Raw genomic sequence first — 20,400 nt, 5'->3', positions numbered from 1 at the left:
AAGTGATGGAGATGCAGCCTCATTCGAAATGGAGAGGCCTTCACTTAATTTTCTAAAATAATATGTCATACTCTTTAGAGTACATCAGATCACAGAAAGCACCAGCAGATTCTCAGCAAAGAACAACATTGTCCTATACACTGGATAAACACCATCTTTCCTCCAAGGAGTTACAGGAATGCTGAAGTCCATTAAGAGCAGAGAAATCAATAAATTTAATTTAAGCAAATCAGCATCAGAGTAAGGAATAGCACTGAGGCTCAGAGCGTTCTGTTCACTACCTTTCCAGCTATCCAATCAATCCCCTTTTAGACTTGCTCTTGATAACTTCAAATTGCTGCTCCTGAGTTTATCCACAATAAAATTAGAACTATTACACATCACTGCTTCAGCTACCCTTACATGCCTGCCATACAGATTAGTTACAGCCCATAAAGTTAATGAGGACACCAGGTATTGACTGAGTGTCAAGTATGGTCACCCCTGAATGGGGCCCAGCTCCTCTAAGCATCTCTCTTGCATTTCTGCTGTAGGAATCTAGTGTGACTGATTCTCATACAGTGATGACTTCCCTCTCCAGTATGGGACAGCTGCCTCTGAAAGCCTCTAGAAAGACATATTGAGGACTTGAGTTTACACTTGAATTGAACTGAAGGATTTCAGGAGCTCCTGGCATCCATAGGCTACATCTGTAAAAGCAAGTAGTTTCAAAACAAACAGGTCTGTAGAGGAAAAAAAATGTTGCTGAAGATTCATGACCACACTATATGCTTTTGAGGGTTTTCTCTGGACTAGCTCTGGCTGGTCCCAAGCAATGACCACACTGTGTTGAAGCACATCAAGTATGTCCCCAGAGGCCACTTTTCTGTTGAGTTTCATCTGAGAAGAGTCTGGTTGGTGCACCAGTCTTGTGCTGACACCTGATTTGCACCAGAATGCCAATGCACTCACAGACATCTCTGTTATTCAGGTACAGGCCTTCGGCTATTAGTGTAGGATGACAAGCTCATTATGCCCTAAACTGAACAGAAAGGCACCCACTTGTCTCAACCACAGTGCACAGTGCCAGCAAATCTTACCTGTGTGCGTTCTCCGGTGAGCCTTCAGGTGGGAGCTTTTTGTGTACACTTTGTTGCACCCCTCAAAGTCACACCGATGGATACGCCGCTTCCTGGAGTCTGGAGACTCAGACCTCCTCTGACGCCTTGTGCTCTCAATACTGAACGGTGAAATTGAACTGAAAAACAGAACAGAAGCAGAAAATGAAGCAAGAGCATGGTGTATAGCCTGGTCCCAAAAAATCAGCTGTACCAGAAGAGACTGTGCTAGAAGTGACATAGAAAATGAATTATCTATTTCCCTTTCAACATTTTGACACAATTAGTGCTTGAACTAGAGCATATTCTGCAGTATGAAACAACTGAAGTTTTGATGCAGAAGTGCTTACTGCCCAAAAAACCCCACCATGATACTTGAAATACTGCTCCAATAATGAAGCAGCCTGACTTTATCTGAGCTCTATTTCTATTTGACATGTGACCAGGCACAAGCTCACTGAACTGTTTTCTAAACAGGTTTATATATAGCCTCCATAACTTCTCTTTGACAAGTTTAAATAGATAAAAAGCCTGAAACCTTTTATGAAAAAGTGTTTCCAGTACCCAGATCTGAACTATGGATCCTCGCATTAGGCCAAACACCTGTTGTTTGCTTGAATACAGACTGCTAATAGATCCAGATCACTCTGAAGCAGTGATTTTTCCATTTTCCCATTTAGCAGTTCTCAATCTATCACGTGCAAGCCAATGAAATTTATTTTCTTTCAGACCACTGATAAATGAAGTTTAAGAACAAGGCCAGAGAACAATCCCCACAGAAACACATAAATGCTTATCAAAGATACTCCATTTACAGCAATGTCCTACAGCCTATCAGTTACCCTAATTTTAAGCAATTAAAAATACAGCATTGAAGTAATGTTGCATGAGTTTCTAAGTACAGTCTGTGCTGGATGTATTACTTGAAAAAGCCTTGCTACCGCAATGCATTTGGCTTGCTTAGATAAGTTATTATCAAGTTGGAAGGCCGTGATTCAAACCCTCATTGACTGCCAGTAATCATACCACCCAGCCATAAATCATTATTAACTGATCATCCTATCAACCTCACTACGATTATATTGCACAGCAACCACCATCACCCACAGCTACAGCAGCCTGTTTAGTTAAGTACTGGAACAACTCTGCCCTTCATCGGGTTTCTGGGGCTTCCCAGGTTTATTGACATTCAGGGTAAATGGGCTACAGACTCATTAGCCTGCTCTTTTAGACTCTTAAGATCAATCTGAACAAAAAGCATGAACCTTTGGGGGAGCTACTAAGGCAGGCATCTGAAAGAAGCACTGATGTTGATGCTTCTGCTGGAAGGCACCTCTGTCAACACCAACCTGCAAGTTCCTGTCAGAGGAGCTCCTGCACAGCTGTAGCTGTTACGGCACACACTGAACTCGCTGAGGACTACTCATATGGGGTTAAATGTTTGTATAAAGCATCTCACACCATTAGTACATGATTTCACCAATGTTCTAATTCTCTCCATACAAATCTCTAAGCCTTGAATTAGTGGTAGTCCAAATTAGGCAGTTTTATTTTTGTTTAAGTATTTTCACAGTACAATCCTAATTTGAAGCACTAATGGGGGAAAAAAAAGTACTTTCTTTCTGAATAGTACTCTTTTAACACATATTCATATTCACCTGAAGGCAAGAGATTCTCCAGATTAATTATTTTTGCCTATAATATGGTGCATGTAAACAGATGTGCAGAGAATTCCTGAAATGGAGACAGAAGTGGATAGAGATCTGTAGTAATGTTAGCTGGCAAAAACTGTCCCCAAGAGAGTAAGAAACATTAGCACTTTAACTATATGACTGGAATACAGGTATGTCTAGCTCTCACAGAAATGGCTTAGGAATTGCATTTAAGCAATTGTTCTGAATCCCAGAACAAATAAAAGTCTCGGGTTAGACAATTCACTGAGAGTGGTTTCACTACTCCAGTAGGGTTTTTTTTTTTAAACATCCACCAGCTGAAATAAAAGCAAACTTGTAAATCAAACGTTAAAGCTCAATACTGAACATACAAAATCCAGTGCTCAAAACTAGGAAATCCTGATCTTTAAAAGCAAGTATTTGTGCATCCTTTTTGCTGCAAGCAACTTCTGAGCTGTCTTAAAACCCTATTTTGTAACAGAGTGTTCAGATCCTGGATAGTACAGCTTATTTAAATAGGAGGAGAATCAAGCTTAAAATTATGCTACAATTTCCTGCCCCGAGACAAACTGAACCTTGAGAAGAGTCAGCACCTCATAAAAAGCTATTTGTCACATATGAGAAAGTGACCTCACTGCTGGGAACCGCTCTGTGCTTTCCCAGATATTTATACAGAAGAGGATGGCACAGAGCAGTGTCACGAAGGTGGCACATGATCAATGCTGCTGCTCCCTCTTTCTAAAAAGTGTAGCACCCTACTTATGCCACAGGAGGGAAAATAACTGAGTAAGCCACGGAGGTGATGAATATTGTCACCATCCCCTGAGAGCTTCACAGTCATCACTTGCTCAGCACAGCAAGGAGAAAAGCTCTTGTCAACTAGAACCACCAAATGTCACCTCATGCCTTTCCTTTGCAGCCCTGCAGCGTAAACTACAAACTAACCAGCAGAGGAGACCCACATGGCAAGTGAGAGCATATGTTCAAGGTGGTTTTCCTCTGCCACTTCAACTGCTGTGTCACAGGGGGACCCCCAGGACAGACAAGTTCAATAGTGGTAAAGGAGCCAGAATCCACCTGACATCACCAGCTTGGTTTTAGCCTTGCAAAAGCTGTGTGACTTTAAATGGGGATATCACCGAAGACCCTAAAAAAAGCACAGTGTTTTTTTGAGCTTCTTCAGGTTAGCCCCTCTCACAGTAAGTTCCAGATGATTTGCTGATGTTCCTTCCCTTTGACATGCAAACAGTAAAGGGACACCCTCTCCTTTCTCAACCAATTTCTATAAAATACCCACACTGACCACATAGACAGAAGGAAAGTCCTCAAAACCACATTTGGTGCCTTTTGAAGGCCATAGGGGCTGTGGTGTCTCTGGTCAGGACAGGGTTTCCAAAACTACTGCTTGATGGCACCATGGCAGACAAAGACTTTGAAATGTGTCAAGGAAATCACAGGCATTTATTTTTTTCAACTTACTTTTAGTTTGTTTAAAATTCTATAAAATAAATAAATAAAGGAAAAACAGCACAAAAAAAGACCACAAACCCAAACCATATAGTAGCAGCCTCCTTCAAATTTAAGTGTCCCCCCAGCAACTGCACAGAGGGAAGACTTGGAAACCTGTCATCAGCCAAGAGCCACCAGGGTACCCTGAGGAGGAGCTTCCAATTCTTCTGTGAATGGCCATGATCTCAGGCAGCCTTTAAGGCTCAAGGTGGGCTTTTGCAGTAGGATTGATGCCACACTTAACAGCTCAGCAGGATGTATTAAATTACTGCTGAAACAAGAAGTTTGAAAGATAAATCAACAAAGAAGAAAACTGGGTTCTGATCTGTCAGCTTGATGTTTATTTATTTGCAGCTCGTTATTTCTAAAACCAGTGTAATTTCTATGTTAGTGTAGAAATTGTTACACCTAATGGGAGCTCTGGGGGACTGCTGGCTGCCTCCATGACCGCTGCAACACCTGTACTCAGTACAGTTCGTAGGGTTAAATGAATAAAACCAATGCGAGCATTTAGGGTGATTTATAAAAATTCAGCTGTGTTACCTCCAGTTAGAAGTGAAAACATACATCTTTGCAACTCACACATGGCCAAGTTCTTGTCTCTCTGATAGAAGTCTGCAAAAGCTAACACCGACTGGGGCTTCACCACTAGATGGCCATGAAGTTCTGCTGAACGCGATCTGCACTGCAGGAGATGTGGATCATAACAAACCTGGCTGCAGGATTATTTTCACTTTCTATGACTGCTGCCCATGACTTCCTAGATGCTTTGACTCTGTTCTGTGTGGACAGTGAATAGCCGCTGGCACAGGCAGTAACACTGTTAAAAACATATAATGTTCTTACATTTTAACCACATGTAATGGGTGTCTGTGTAGTGATCCTGTGTTTTCTGAGCAATATGTCAAGCAGAGCTGCCTGGGGAACAGAGTTTGTTTATTAAAGCCTTGAACTGTGCTCAGTATCGTGACACAACCCAAGTCCCTGCACACCGGCTGCTCCCCACTCACAGTGTGCTCAAGTGCACTCACCCTGTGGCAAACACTCAGGGTCACCTTTGGCCACCCAAGCACAAGCTCCTGGGTGCTGCTGGCATCCCAGTGAGGCGGCCAAGGGCTGGCTGACATGGCCAGCAAGGACTGAGGGACATGCAGCAAGCCACGCCTTACTCTTTGCTCTACAAACCCAAACAGTGTCCCAGAGTTGCATCTTCATGCTTGTGATTACCAGTTTTACTCCTCCTTGGCCCCTCCACTACAAGCTCAGACTATCTGGTAACACATCCTGCCTGCCTCCGAAGTCCTCATGGAAAACACATTGATCCAGGGCTAACAGGTCGAACCAGTTTGTACCCAACATCCCGGTCACCTTACCTAAGTCTCTCCTCTACAGCAATCAGGCTGCATTACCTTCCTCTCTAGCTGGCCCTGTAGTTAACTGAGACACTTGTGGTTGCACCCTAATAACAATCCATGGCTGCTAAAAGCAGATGCTCGCTTCCCTTTGGGGTGAGGCCCAGGATGTATCAGCCATGTCCCCTCCACTCTGGCTACTATGGGAAGAAAAACCAGATGGGGCTCATACCTGTGCAGCATCTGCTCAGCCTGGATGAGGGGCTCAGCAGGACAGCCACTCAACTGTGTAACACACCACAGTTGTGGTCCTCTTGTGCTTCTCAGCCCCTGGGCTCTGAGTACAGGATTTGGCTGAGATGGCACATCAGGACAGTCCCACTCCAGCTGCTTTCTGTTGTGTTGGCACCGGCACCTGCCTGATTCTGCAGCAAGCCAGTGCAGCACCCACAGTAACAAGAAGAAAATTCAGCCAAAAAAAATCCGAGAAGCTTTTGGTAGCTTGACTCCCTAAGCAGGACAGTCTGCCAAGTACCTGCACAGACACATGGCAGGGGATGGGAACCTGTGGCCATGGGTTAGGGGACTGTCACCACCCCTTTTACTGGGAACCAGTTGTGATTACCACAGCTTCCATGTAAATTTAGAATATGTGTGAAGAAATAGAGAATGTGAACATAAGCAATCAACATCAGGAACAACTGGAAAATCCAGCTTTTGTTCCACAGAAATGTTGCTTCTTGTAATATTTGAGTATAAAACACACAGAAAAATAACCACATAAACAGATAAGCTGAAAACAAAAACTGGGAGATATGACCATGTCGAATAACTATGAGCTGATGATGTGCTTTGGCAATACATGATAGAAGAAGTCATATCCTGAGGGTCATAACCTGAGGGTGCTCAGTTCAATTTTAGACATTCGATATTTACAAGTTTTATGTTTTTAAGGGAAAAATATGTCACTATACAATACTCAAATATTCAAATAATGTATAAATTTAGCAATGTGAATCTTTACTTTATGAGACATGTAAAGCTTCTGGGTCAGCCTGTAAATTACAGTAATTAAAAGTGCAGGCAAATTAAATAAAAGCAGAAAACTAGAGTACTACATGCCTGCATTCAGATGATAATGAGCAGTTGAAGGAAATCCTTGGATCTCTAGCATTTGTTCAGTGTTCAAAAGGAACCAGGGCTGCAGAAAGAAGCATCATGGGTTTTGGCTGCTTAACATTTCTAGAAACTAGAGCTGTTAAGTGACTAACTACAGACATAATGTTTTTAAATCCTAGATTTTGGATTCAGTGTGGGATGGCACCCCCTGGGCACACCGAACAGCATGTTCACTCACTCCCACGGCAGCTGTCACTCCTCTGTCTCCCAGGGCAGCTGCCCACCAAGAACCCTCAGCAGTAGGGATGACCACAGTCCCAACAACTTCGCTTGGCTCCTCTGGCACTCTTCTGAATGAACACACCCACAGCAGCACACCACACATTTATGGAGCTGATGCCACTTAAGACAAAGTATCTTCTGTTAGTTAAGACCTTAAGTTTCACATGCTAACAGACATGTGAGTACCCCATGCCTTTTTGAAAAGTGGCTTTTAATAGCATTTCCTAGATGCCAACTCTCAATTACTTTATTTTGTAACACCTTTTCACATAATGTAATTTCATTTTCTGGTATGTCATGTAATGTTACCATCCCACTCAGGACAGCAGTAACACTACACACTACACCATGAAGAAATATGATATGGATTTTATTTCTCATTACAATTTATAAAACTCCTTCTAGTAGTCAGATGCCAAAATCCTACTATATAAAACATAGTAGGTTTTTTGCTATAAAATGCTTAAATATCAGTGCCCTCACCTGATAAAAATCTTCATTTGAATATTTATTAAAAAAAAAAATTACGAAGTTGCTACTGTCCCCGGTTCATAAACAGATGCACATACATATATACACATGTATTTTTTCTCCTCTTTGATTCTTAGATTCTATTTAATGTTTCATGAAAGGCAAACAGCTGCCTTAGGAATGTTAGACATTAAAACATATCAAGAAGTACTTAAGGTGATCATAAAAGGAAAATATGTGCTACTCTTTTATTAGCAGCAGTTACTTCAATCACTATACTTTAAGGTGATGTAATACTCAAAATTATACTTTTTGTCAAGAAAGAAAGGAGAAATTTGGCAGCATACACAAACAGCACACATATTAAATAGGAAAATTACATGGATAAACAAGACAGAGATAAAAGATGATGTGAATACATTTGGTTCAGAAAGTGCTTGAACTGAAGCTGCACAAGGAGCAGATGGGTAGATGGGAGTAGGAGCACAGAAGTTTCTCCTGTTATGCTCTGAACTAGATATCCACCACTGGCTGCTGCCAGAGGCAGGACCCTGGTAAAGAGAATCCTCTGCTCCAGCTCCATATGGCCATTCCCACACATCTATGTACTCCTGACCTGGGCGGTCACCAAACAAAACACCCTGCACAACTTTGACCTTGAGTTTACCTGCAGCATTTACTGTTGAGACCAGATAAAGGTACCTGAACTGCTGAGCTGCCTTGCAAAACCTGAGTGTGCCACAACATTGCTCTGGCTGGGATGGAAGTGGCAGCACTATACATGGAACAAACTTCTGCCAAAAGGAAAGAACTTTGGGGCCTACTAAGAAAAGCACTAAGGTAAACCACAGCACACCTTACCAAAAACTATTCATCACTTCTGTAATCAGCTGCATTAAGCTGAGACATGAGACATTTGTTTGATCTTTCTGATCTATATTCGTGCTGTAGGATCCAGGGGCACTTTCCAGCTCTTAGGATTTGGTGTTCTGAGGTGCATTCCAGCTCCACAGTGGGCTGAGACCCAAATACACACCCTATTCTCCTCTTTCATGCTGCTCCTCTCTTCTGGCTTTCTAAGGAAAGGAAGCTGGGCCACAAAGCATCTCTGACATGCTCCAGCACACCCCCCAGATCTGGTGACTGGAGGACTGTAAAGCATTTCTGACAAAGAAAACCCACAAATCAAATCTATGACGAACTCTGAAATGTCACAGGAAAAAAACCCCAAAAACAAACCCCACCCCAAAGCAAAACTTTTCCATCTATCTCCCCCTAATTAACAGACAAAGTTTTACCCTAGAGAGCTATTGTGTGAAAAAGCAAAGGAATTCCATGCTAACTGCCTTGCACTAGGCATTGCCTACATTACTAAAATGTTTCTTCCTGGTTTTGAGGAAGTTCATAGCTGTATGACAACTTGCACTACTACATCCAGCAGCAGCCAAACATGGGCAACAGCAACTCCCACAACAGCCCTACTGAATTACTGAGATGCTCCTTAACAAGGATGAATCTAACGTTTCTCCTAACATGCCAGAGCATACAGAGTTTGTTCCTACCTGAAAGGTTTTAGAAACATTTGACAGGAAGGCTATTATGTTTTACACACAGATTTAACATTTTCAGTAATATTAAACATAATTCTGTTTCACTGCTCTGCCTTTCCCTTGGTTTGGACAGATGGACTCATTTTAAATGAGACACTTGTCCTTAGATTTTGTCAGAGATTCTGAGGTGACACATGACAGCAGCTTACATATGTTTAGAAGTATTTTTTTCTAACATGTGCATATTACTGAGGATGCACAGCTGCAATACTGACCCTTCCAGCTCATCAGGATGGCTGAACAGAGTGCAAAAACTGTTCTGGATGTCAAAGCCCACGTTAACACCTCTTTTTTTTTAACATGGTGTATTGTCATGGAATAAAGACTAACAGAAAAACTCATCTGTGGAGGGAACTATACATTTTCTACTCAGCAAGATTCTTCAGAGTTAGATCAAGTTGTTCACAGTCTTGTCCTGTTTAAAGATGAAAATGTTTGAAGGCAATATAAAAAATCCAAACAAAAAGCCAGCAACAGTTTTCTGGGCATTGAGTTCCAGTGCTCAGCCACACTTATATTCTAAAGAGAGTTTCTAATGAATCCTTGTTTTTTTCTAAATAGCTTCTACAAGGTGTTTATATTCATAAACACATATATCTACACATTGTAATGAAATATTACTAAGTGACCATGAGGTAACATAAAGCTTCACTTCTCTTAGAAAAACCTCCAAAATTAGCTTACTTTGCTTTAGCCTGATGTTTTTTTCTCAACAGGAGAGAAAATTAATGAAAAAAAGGAAACCTCAAGAAGTGGGGAAATGTGCTTTCACAATTAACTTGCAAGTGGACTAAAGTACATGGGCAAGGGTCTGGTTTTTTGGATCTGAAGACAAAGCATCTTCTTGAAAGTAGGAAGAATTTCTGAAATCCTGTATGCCACACGTTTGATGCATGCTAGCTCAGGCCTGGGAGCTGAACCTGGTCTAGCAGGGAAAAAGCATCTTATTTCCTCCCCTCCTTTCATAGCTGGCAGAACAGCAGTGATCATTCACAGGCTCTCCAGCCGCACTAACTCTCCCTCCAGACAGAGGCTGCATCAATGCCCAGTCTGTTCTTTCTTGTTTCCTTTTAAACAGAGCAGAAAATTGGGTAACTGAGCACCTACAAACTCAGCTCTGAGATCACAGGGCCCTGCTTTTTACCTCTTCTGTTGCTGATTCATACTTTTCCTTCACACTTTTCTGGAAACACGTATTGCAAACAAGCCTTGTCAATACTGGTAATCTCAGCAGAAAATTATTTAAAAAGGGAAATAAAAACAACTCTTCTGCACACATGGGATGAGCTGAAATGTTCTTCATGGAAATAGGATGAGTATGTACATTTATTCATGCCCTTCACATTTGTTCTGGTTATTTGTTCAAAGAGCACAGACCCTCCACTTTCTAGTGCAGGACTCCATACCTTGCTCTCCAGATTTCACTTTCTTCTACTATCTCTAATTCAGATTCTTCACACTGTACAGCACAGCAGTCAGTCCCAGTGACTGTACAATGACAACTCCTGCCTGTGCATCCACCTCTCTTGTTGGTCAGAGTAACAAATGCAGTGGTGATTAGAAATTCTCTGTTCTGTATCCTTAGCTGACAAAATTGCCACCAGCATCTTGCCAAGTCAGTGATATTAAATGAGGGCATTGTTTCCATTGGGACTGAAGCTCATGTGAATGACCTTTACTTTCTTCCTGTTCAGAAGGGTTATTACTGATAAGTTAAATATTTGATTACCCTAGATACCTATGTGAAATGCAATTATGGGTGGTCATCTGTCATACTCTGTGTCATCAAGCAGATTTTGTTAACTACTAAATGGTTGACCACACTGAAGTGTACACTTTGGTGTTTATATATTTATTTATGTAAAGACAGCCTTGCCACCCCCAACAGAAAGCCATCTCAGAAGACCACGCAGGCTTTTTAAGCCCCACAGCCCTTTACAAGCTCCTGGGTGAAAGTACATATCGCCCAGTATTCTTCTATAACTGGGATAATATAACTACCATACCTATTTATCTGTCTAGGAAAAAAGGGACTAAATAATTTCATTGATTCAGGGGACAAAAAAGTTACTGAGTGCAGGATCATACTTCTGAGATTTGGGTTTCTCTTCCTAGAATACTTTCTAACCAATACGTTCTGAGATTTGTAGTTTTGCTTGTTTTGTTCTTCCAGAGCACCCTCTCCTATTGAAAGAAATTTTTAATAAAAGAACAAGAGAAAAACACCCTATAAATCTAAACTATACCACTCAAGGGCTCTACAGATTGTTTACTAAGCATTTTCATTAACAAGGAATCCTGATGTATTTATTTTACACAAGAAGTCAGCTTTTCTGTTCAGTGTGCTGCCTTGCGCCTGGCTTTACAGTCATGCATATCAATTACGTATTTCCTCATTTGAACTATGAGATGCTTGCCACATCTTCATGGCTGTTTTGTGTTTGCAAAACAAAGTAGAGTGAGGTCCCAGTACATGAACAGAGCACTAACACACTACTGCAATAAGAAGCAAACCCACTACTTCTCCTTGCATCTGTGGTTTTCCTATTTATACATTTCTATTCCTATTCCTATTTCCTGTGCACCTATTTATAGCAAGTCTCACCTGAAGCAACGTTCTGGGCTTCACCAGGCCCAGCCTCTCATAGTACTTTCCCAAGGACTACCACTTGGTTTCTCTTCTTTAATTTCTCCCCTCTTCCCCAGACTTGCTACCAATTCCCCAGCTGGGAACTGATTCTCTAGAGAATCACAAGGTCAGGTTTTGTCACTGAGTGTCATAGTTTCCAGAGGTAGAAATTTACACAGTTGTAGTTTCTGTATTTGGTAGTATTTGAAAAATTTCTGGGGGCTTCATCTATACCTCAGTTGGAAAGTGTTCCGGAAAGCTGCAGAAACCACCCAGACATACAACTTCTGAGAGAGGGGAACTCATGACTACTTGCCTACGAGCTGGAAGAGTTACTGCATCTTTTTACTGGCCTTGCACAGATCTGTTACATCATGTGGGCAACATTCCTTTTCTTCTCTCTATTATTAAAACCAACCCAATTTCCACCCAGCAAATAGTCACTCTGTAGCAACTAGAGTTTCTCCACTTGTAATTAATTATGCAGCAGAGCACTAATGTACTTTTCACACATATCAAAAAGCCAAATTTCAACAATTCCTTGTTTATCATTACACCAGCTCACCAGCCACAACGATATCCAGCTTGGACACAGGCCTCATAAAGTCTGGCCAAGCTCCCATTCTCTTCAGTGGAGTCAAACATAGGATTTCCCAGTAGAGGAGGAAACCAGAGTATTGTTTTCATTAACTGGTCCTCTTAACACTCTCTCACCAAGGCAGAATTGCATTTAGACTCTTAAGTCTCATGAGAAAGGCAAGGTTTGATTAAAATAAAAATTTCTTCTGTAAGCGGGCATATGATCATAATTTACATTTTGTACTAGGAAATATATCTTTAACACATCTGCTTGTCACAGAAATTGTTCCAGTTGCACTCAGTACAAAGTCTATTTTTCCTGATAAATACACCATAACACTTTTCCAAGAGCCTTGATTAGGCTGGTAGCCAAGAAACTCCACTCCTCTGGGCTTCACTGGGTCAAGGTGACTTCATGGGCTTGCTCAAATGGTCATCCACTTGAAAAACTAGGTGGCCCTCACTGTGGCTATTTCCTGGTCAGGGAAAACTACAAACATCTTTAGGATGACAATAACCTTCTTTAGAAAGGCAAGAACAAAATCCTGATGGCTTTTTGCCATCAAAATAAAGCTCAAGATTTCACTCCACCTCTGCTAAAGCAAAAACTGAACTGAGGACTTAGGTGTTTATATTCACTATTACAATGTATGTGAATTTATGCAGGGATTTAAACTGGGCAAGATCTAAATGAAGTTGCCTCTACAGGTTTTTTGAAATGTAACATAATGCATTCTGCTGGCAAGGAATGTTCCCCCACTGGTAAAAGGGCGTATGCCTCCCCTTGGGATGTCAAGTATTCAATTATTTGAGAGAAGTTATTCTGCTATTTCCAAAAGACATTTCATGTTCAGTTCAGGAAAAGATAAAAACATACAACGCTGAACAAGCTTTGCAACTGTCAGATTTTTTACCTGGCCCTTCCCTACACATTAGCAACAGGAAAAAAAATCCATCTTTGCAGGCTTTATTAAATCAATTTTATTTCAGTTCATCCCACTAGAATTAGGTAGGTTAATCACACTTGGTAACAATGCTGCCCAATAAAATAAAGAGAATTCATAGTCCTATAGTACAGTAATTAAATGAATATTTTTTAAAAGGAGGTTAAATGGCCACCCCTTTTCAGGTTAGTGAACTTTTTCCTTTGACATGAAATTGTCTCAGGGACAAGGGAAGGAATGAAGTTTCCTATCTATGCAGACAAATCATCCTGTCACCAGCAGGATTTCTTGCAGGCACCTTAGTAATGGACATCAGACGTTCTTCATCCACACCATGCTCCTTGTCCTATTTAGTGCTACATAGTATTTCCATGGCATCGCTATCAATACTTAATGTATTTATTATTTACACTACCATCACTACAATTTATTTTCACACTTAGAAGCACACAAACATTACAAGGGAAACCTTGCAAAGAAGCAAAGGGAATCTGCTCTCTTGGAAGCTGCCATATCCCTCCCAACTGCATCTCCTACAATGCTGAGAATCAAGGGATGGTAAAAATGGGACACTCCATTCACCTTGCTAATTTATGCATGTTGCTCATTAGCAGAGGTGACACATCTGAGTGGCTGAAGACAGGGCTCTGAATTTCAAGTATCTTAACTGTGCAGTCAGCAGAATTGGTCTAAGATCCAGTGGTCCCTTGTTTGCCACAGTCTTCCTGCATATATTAGCCCAAAGTCAGTTGTGCTGATCCAGGATGCAATTCATTCATCTCTGGAATTTCTACTGCTTCCCTGAAAACATTTATTCTCCCAAATGTTCACCAACAGGACGTTTGGCTTAATAAATTAAATCCACATCAGGACTCATTTAGTTCTACTTTTTAAATTTCCATTTTGGAGGAAAAAACCCCAAGAAAATAGCCACACCCACTTCTAGATATTTTCCCTTCCTGATCTGTTAAAATCTCTGCCTGTTTACTATATGAGATTTTATAAACAGTATCAGTCACCAAATAAAGCTACTGCTGCCAACATAGTAATTAAGAACAACTAGTGTGCTTACATATTTTATGGGAGAAATCGGAGTCTGTTAAAATCTAGCAAAACTCAACTCTGCACATATGTTGTTTTGCTTTGTTTTGTTAAATGGGATGGAACATACCAGAACTTTAAAGATCAAAAACACATAATTTCCTAAAACATTTGGAGCCTTTGCACGCAGTAAAAAGGGATAATTATCAAAGCATTTTGCTGTCACAATTGTTCATTTGGAAGAGGCACAGGAAAAAAAACAACCAAATCCAAATCCAAAACTCCCAGCATAACAGAATGGCATCGCTGTAACTGCAGTAAATAAGAGAAAGTGTTAGACAGATGGAGGGGGGCACCAGAATGGCATTCAGCACAGGATCAGATGAGACAACAATGGCCATCACAAGCAACCACCCCAGTAAGACCAGCCAGACATGTCACCCTGGCAATGGGGTCCCCATACCCCATGAGCCCCATGGAGCCACCGCCACTCTGGGCAGGTGCCCCTGCTGACATCAGGATGACTGCTCAAGGCACCTTGTGACACCTTTCACAGAGGTGAAGAAACATATTTCAAAGGACAGAAAGAGCAGGGCTCTTCCTTTCCACCCCACTTCTCATTTCTTTGCCCCATTACATACTTTTACCCTAAACAGGAGGGATGGAGCAAGGAGGACTGTTGTTGCAGCCTGAAGTAGAGTTTGACACAAGATCAATCTGGACACACAACTTGATGTCCTAAGCATTTTTGCAGGAATACTGTTTTCAGCAAGCCATTTACTTCAATTACATCCCTAAATCCTCTTTGAAGGTCCCATTTCCAAGGCCACCAACTCCCCCTTTGCCTGGGTAGGAAAGTGGAAGTCTGTAGTGAGTTTCATATTAGCTGTAACAGCAACCACAAATCCATTTCTCATTTACATCTCACACTTGGCCACTCAAATTCAACCATATGAGTTACACATACGTAGGTAGTGTTTAATACTGACAGAATGGATTTTTTAGTAGTAATAATGTTAATTAAGTGTGACCTAGAAGCATCTTGTGGCACGTTGAAGTCCCTCTCCTGCCATGCACTCGCCCCACAGCAGGCACAGAATGAAGCTGTAGAAATTCTGCCAATGCATTTGCTCCAGGTAGTGTTAAACAGCTTTGTTCCCTGGCCAGTTATTTCTTGCTTTTGTTAGGGTCTTTTCTACAAAAACAAGCTGTCTGAATTTCAGTATATTTTATGTTCAGTAAATCACAGTAATTTTCATAATATCTTTAAGGTTTTCAGTGGCTGACGGCCTGGCAGGTGGACCTTTTGCATCTTTTCATACAGAAGCCTGACAAACGTCTTCTGGAAAAAGCAGGCAGGGAGAGGGTATGTAAAATCACAGAATATCAGCCAAATGAGTGGTGCATAGTGTGCTGCTCTCTGCTTCACACCAGGATGGTAAATCCTACTGTCTCGTTTCTGTGACAAAAAATTGAGCAATAACAAAAAATTGTCCAGTGCTTATCTGGCTTTGTGACAGGCTGCTTTTATTTCAGCCTCTCGAGTTCAAAGAGCAGAGATGTGGTTTACACAGATGTCCCATGGGTGAGCTTGTATTTCTGAAGGGCTGAAGTCTAACCCTACCCATCTGAAAGCACTGCATTTAAAAGCTATTTTGAAAGACAACTCTGTTATGAAGTCTCACATTATTCCAATGCCCATCTTACTCAACAATACCCTTTTAAAGTATAGACAAATTAAATGCACAGCTTCTCATTAAAGGAATGTGCTACATTTTAATAGAGCGAAGACAGGGAAAGGAGGAAAACATGGCTTGGAGCCCCAGAGCACTACACATGATTTTTCCTAGGTATTCTTAATCCTGCTCTGTATGATTTTAGTGGGGCCAGTTGTGGGCATATTACACCCACCTCCTCTCCCTCTTCCTCCTGCCACGACAGTATCAGAGTGGTATCATCTTTTTGGGCCTGGACTGAATCACACGGCTGTATGAACACGTGTATGCACACATTTTCCAGGCAGAAGAGTAAATGTTAGCACTAAACACAACCAGCAAATGCTGGAATTATATAATAGATAACATGAGAAAATAACCTATCCTCAATTCCTGACTGGGCTGTAAGTCAGAAATGCTACTTTACTGTTTGCAATGACTGAAGTGAGAGTTTCATCCTTCAAGCAGGTTCCCATTTTAGGTGAGTATCATTAGGAGAAATCCTTACTGACACTAATATGGTGATGATACCTATGGTGCTACTTCATGCTTTTCTACCACATACACATCACCAGACAAAATGCAAGCCAAATACTGGCAAGGGATTTCTAAAAAATCTCTTAGGAAAATGTTAGGTTTTCTTTTTCTAAAGCAGTGATTAAAAAAGTAATTGAATAAAACAGTTGTGTGGCCAGACTGCTTCTGCTCTGCTGGCAAACCTGCCAGAAACTACAGGCTCCCAACTCTGGGACAAAAGAGGATTATAGACCAAATATTCACAGGAACTCAAAGCTGCTACCTCATGTTCTGGCAGAAGTCCCTGAAAAAGGTGGTGCTGTGATTTATGTGCCATTCAATGTTGTTTTCAAGACATTCATTGAACTGAAGAAGCACCATTAGAATACATCAAGCTCACATCAAAACCCATCTAAATCAACAGTGGCTGAAAATACATCATGTGCTTGACATACAGTAATTGACACGTCATATTTTATTTGACATTTCAAGGACAGTAGTGCCTATTACAATGGAAATACAGTAAAAAAATATTTTTTACTTGAGCTAACCAAAATCTAACAGGGCATTTTGATAAAAAGCTGTTCATTGAATATCAGAAGAAAAAAGTAATTAAAATAATGAAATCTCTAATGACTCAAATTATGAAACATAGAAGAGTCAACTTATAAGAAGATAACTCTACTAACACATCATTATCTCAGGGGAAAATTCTGGTTATACTGGCTAACAACCGCCTACTGATTGCCACGGAGCCATCACTTCAGCCATCCCTATCCTCTGCCTGGGTTTAGGTCTACAAGTAAAACTGCCAGGACTATCAGCATGATAACTGATACAGAAACATGGATCAACATGATGGGAGTACAGGGAGCCATGCACACAGCATGGGTCATGCTCTTTTTCCCAGCACAGACAAGACATTGTGAGGTAGCAGAATTTTGAATCACATATGCTTCACCTGACACCTCATCCTCTCTCCTGAAGGCAGCTGCATAGCAACATCACCTGTAATAACAAAGGTCCTACAGGACATCTTGACAGAAGAAAGGGGAATGTCATATAAACCATTCAAGGAGCAGCAGCCACATATGCTCCTCTTTACAACAGGACTAGGAGACGCCCTCAAATTTAACACCCAACAAATCGAGAGCTCATTGTCATACTTTCTTCTTTCCCACTTACAAAGATCACTCACAAAAGGTCCTTGTGTTCTTTTCCTTCTCTTAAATAACCTAAAGGGTTTTGTTTCCACCATATGCTGTGATGCAAAAGTAGGGTGCTGACAGTTTTTAAAAACTGAGAGCTAAACTGACTAAATTAATCTGCTGTCATTGTTTCACCTAATGCATGCTGTACAGGTTTAATTGATTATTTCTTGTTCCATCTTCTCGCCATTTCCAAGACATGTGGTTGCACTGCCCTGAACTGCTGTTTAGTCAAACCAAATGTATTTAACTCTTTTACTCTGCCCTCTCAGCTACACCCTCTAGGATTCTGAGCAGTTTGCTGCTTCTCTCAGGTTTTATTCACATTTGTACATGTACTGAATGCAGCACCCTTCCCTGAAGTAATGCCACATTCCCACCAAATGCAGGAAGGACCCAGGTGCTGTATGTGCAATCTAATGATATTAGGTTGTGTGGATGCCATGCAGGAAAAGCCATTGTAAATGAGGATGGGTGAGGATGGCCAGAATAAAGAGTAAGCAAGCATGCAGAAACCTAAAATCCCGGTAAATGCTTGCTGCGATGTATTCTTCCCCTCCATCTTTTTTTTCCTGTGTAAGCTCTTACTTCAAAGAATGCAATGAATTTATTAATGAATAAATGTTCAATCTGTCAGAGAATACAAACAATATAATTTACCTATTTTTTTTTTAAACCAAGGTCCTGCTCATACGTTCTGAGACGTCTATGCCCACGTAAGAAAGTAAACAGAAACCTTGTGTTAGTGCAGAAGTTTATTAAACCAGAAGCAGGAAAAGAAAGATTGAGAAGGCGGTAATCATGTTAGGCCAGCAAGCAGAGAATTTTAATCCCCCCACAACCCTCAAAAAGTTTTTGGTGAATCTTTTTAATTGCAGCAACTACAAAGAAAAATAGTATGAGTAATGTGTCATATGCTTAATTCTTCTTTCAGAGCTGTGGAGAATTGAGCAAGGTACAGAAAGATACAGTGCCACAATTTCATTTTAGGTTTCAGAATTAAATACAGAGATCAAGTAGTTCAAAGAACATGAAAGAAAAAAGACTTCATGTACTTTGTGAATTTAACTTCTTCTTAATAGTTGTGTCTATGCTGCCATAACAAGACAAGAGCATACTGGGGGAAAATGGAAAAAGACAAAACTACTAACGAATGTGAAGTCATTTTCAAAACTCAGAATAGGATAATTCAAAGAACTGAGAACAAAAAGGAAGAGTAACACTATAAAGCGATTTTTGACAGCCCTCTTTTTAGAAAGTGGCTGAGCAGATTTATCAAAGTATGTGAAATGCCTGATCCTAAGCTGAACTTCCATGAAAATAGAATCATATTCCTTTCTGTTCGTAGGTCAAAGAAATGCTGCCAGCACCAAAGGAAAGGACAAAGAGCACTTTCTGATTTTAAATTAGGGAGTGCTCCATGTACAGACACAAGTGCCTCTATATATCTAGCTAAAATATGGTCCCTGAGCACAGATTGTGTTTACACATTTAATTGACTAAAACCCAGAGGTCAAAGTCTGAATAGCTGAAAATTAAAAGAGTATTCAATGACATAAGTGAAAAGAAGGCTAAGTGAAATATATAGAGAATGAAAATATGGAAACTTACTCAAAAGGCTTTTTCTAATTAACAGTTATATCAAGGCTCTGCAAGAAGGATGCACCAGAGATGATAAGACATAATGATCCTGTAATAGGTATCTTTTCTGAAAGCACACATAGAACCAAATGTTAGGACACAGTATTCCAAGCCTGTACATGCTGTGCTGAGCCCAGTTCTGCTCTGCTCTGCCTGATGTCTGCCCTCTTTCCCCTGGCCCCATCTACAACCCATCAAGGAGAACAAGGCTGTTCCACCACCCTGAAAGCCATACATCAGAGATGGGCCATTCTCATACATCCAAGTCAGGACAGTCTGCTTGAAATGCCATACTTTTACTCCTACATGCATGCAATGAGATCCATCACTTCAGGAACTGGATGGGATGTGCTGCTTTATGCAATGGCTGCGCTATGAGGCAGCTTGCTTCCCAACTCCTCATGAAAGCATGAGCTTCTGCTTGCCCCATATCAGGAGAGCACAGGTACCTGGTCTCATCAAGAGTGTTTGCTTGTTCCTGCAAGCTCAGACTTTGGTGGGGTGGTGCCTTGGTGGGAGGGACTGGCCTTGTGCAAGAGAGTTTCTCTCCCCAGAAGGACCCATCACTGGATCTTCCCTTGGGGCTGTGAAACTGGATGAGGAGGAGCAGAGGGAGCAACAAAGGAGACAAAGACAACTGAAGGCATCAAATGTGACACAGGAGAAAATGCATCTGCCATTGTTCCAGTTTGAGGTGCAAGTCTTCAAGTTGTGCAGACTAAGACCACTGAGTCTAAGTGCAATTATGAGGGAAAAGTATAAGACAACTAAACGAGCAGTTCTTCACTTTGAGTCCAAAGTCACAGCCTTACTCCAATCAGCTCCAAACTGGATCTTTTTTGTGCACCTGCACTGATCATCTCCCTGATTAAGCTGCCTCCTGTTGTGTGTGCTAAACTTCTCAATATGGTGTTACACAAAGGACTGAGAGGCTGGAGCTGAAGAAAAATCTGAGGTGGGGGGGGCACAAAGGAGGTGAGAAAAGCCCTGCAACACCTCAGTGGGGACAGCCCC

The 20,400-nt window shown here is 41.2% G+C and overlaps 1 protein-coding gene across 12 annotated transcripts in view; it reads right to left on the bottom strand.

The window, feature by feature from the left end:
- KLF12 (KLF transcription factor 12) overlaps positions 1–20,400 on the bottom strand; it is a 264,047-nt gene that overhangs the window by 53,350 nt on the left and 190,297 nt on the right. For all 12 annotated transcript variants that reach the window (XM_064408576.1, XM_064408582.1, XM_064408575.1 and 9 more), the window contains one exon: positions 1,080–1,237. In XM_064408576.1, the coding sequence (XP_064264646.1) occupies positions 1,080–1,237 (158 nt within the window). The remainder of the gene's footprint in view (positions 1–1,079; positions 1,238–20,400) is intronic.

This window comes from Passer domesticus, chromosome 2, assembly GCF_036417665.1.
Source record: "Passer domesticus isolate bPasDom1 chromosome 2, bPasDom1.hap1, whole genome shotgun sequence".
NCBI lineage: Eukaryota > Metazoa > Chordata > Aves > Passeriformes > Passeridae > Passer > Passer domesticus.
The sequence above is the reverse complement of the archived record's forward strand: the minus strand, read 5'-3'. Positions and strand labels throughout refer to the sequence as shown.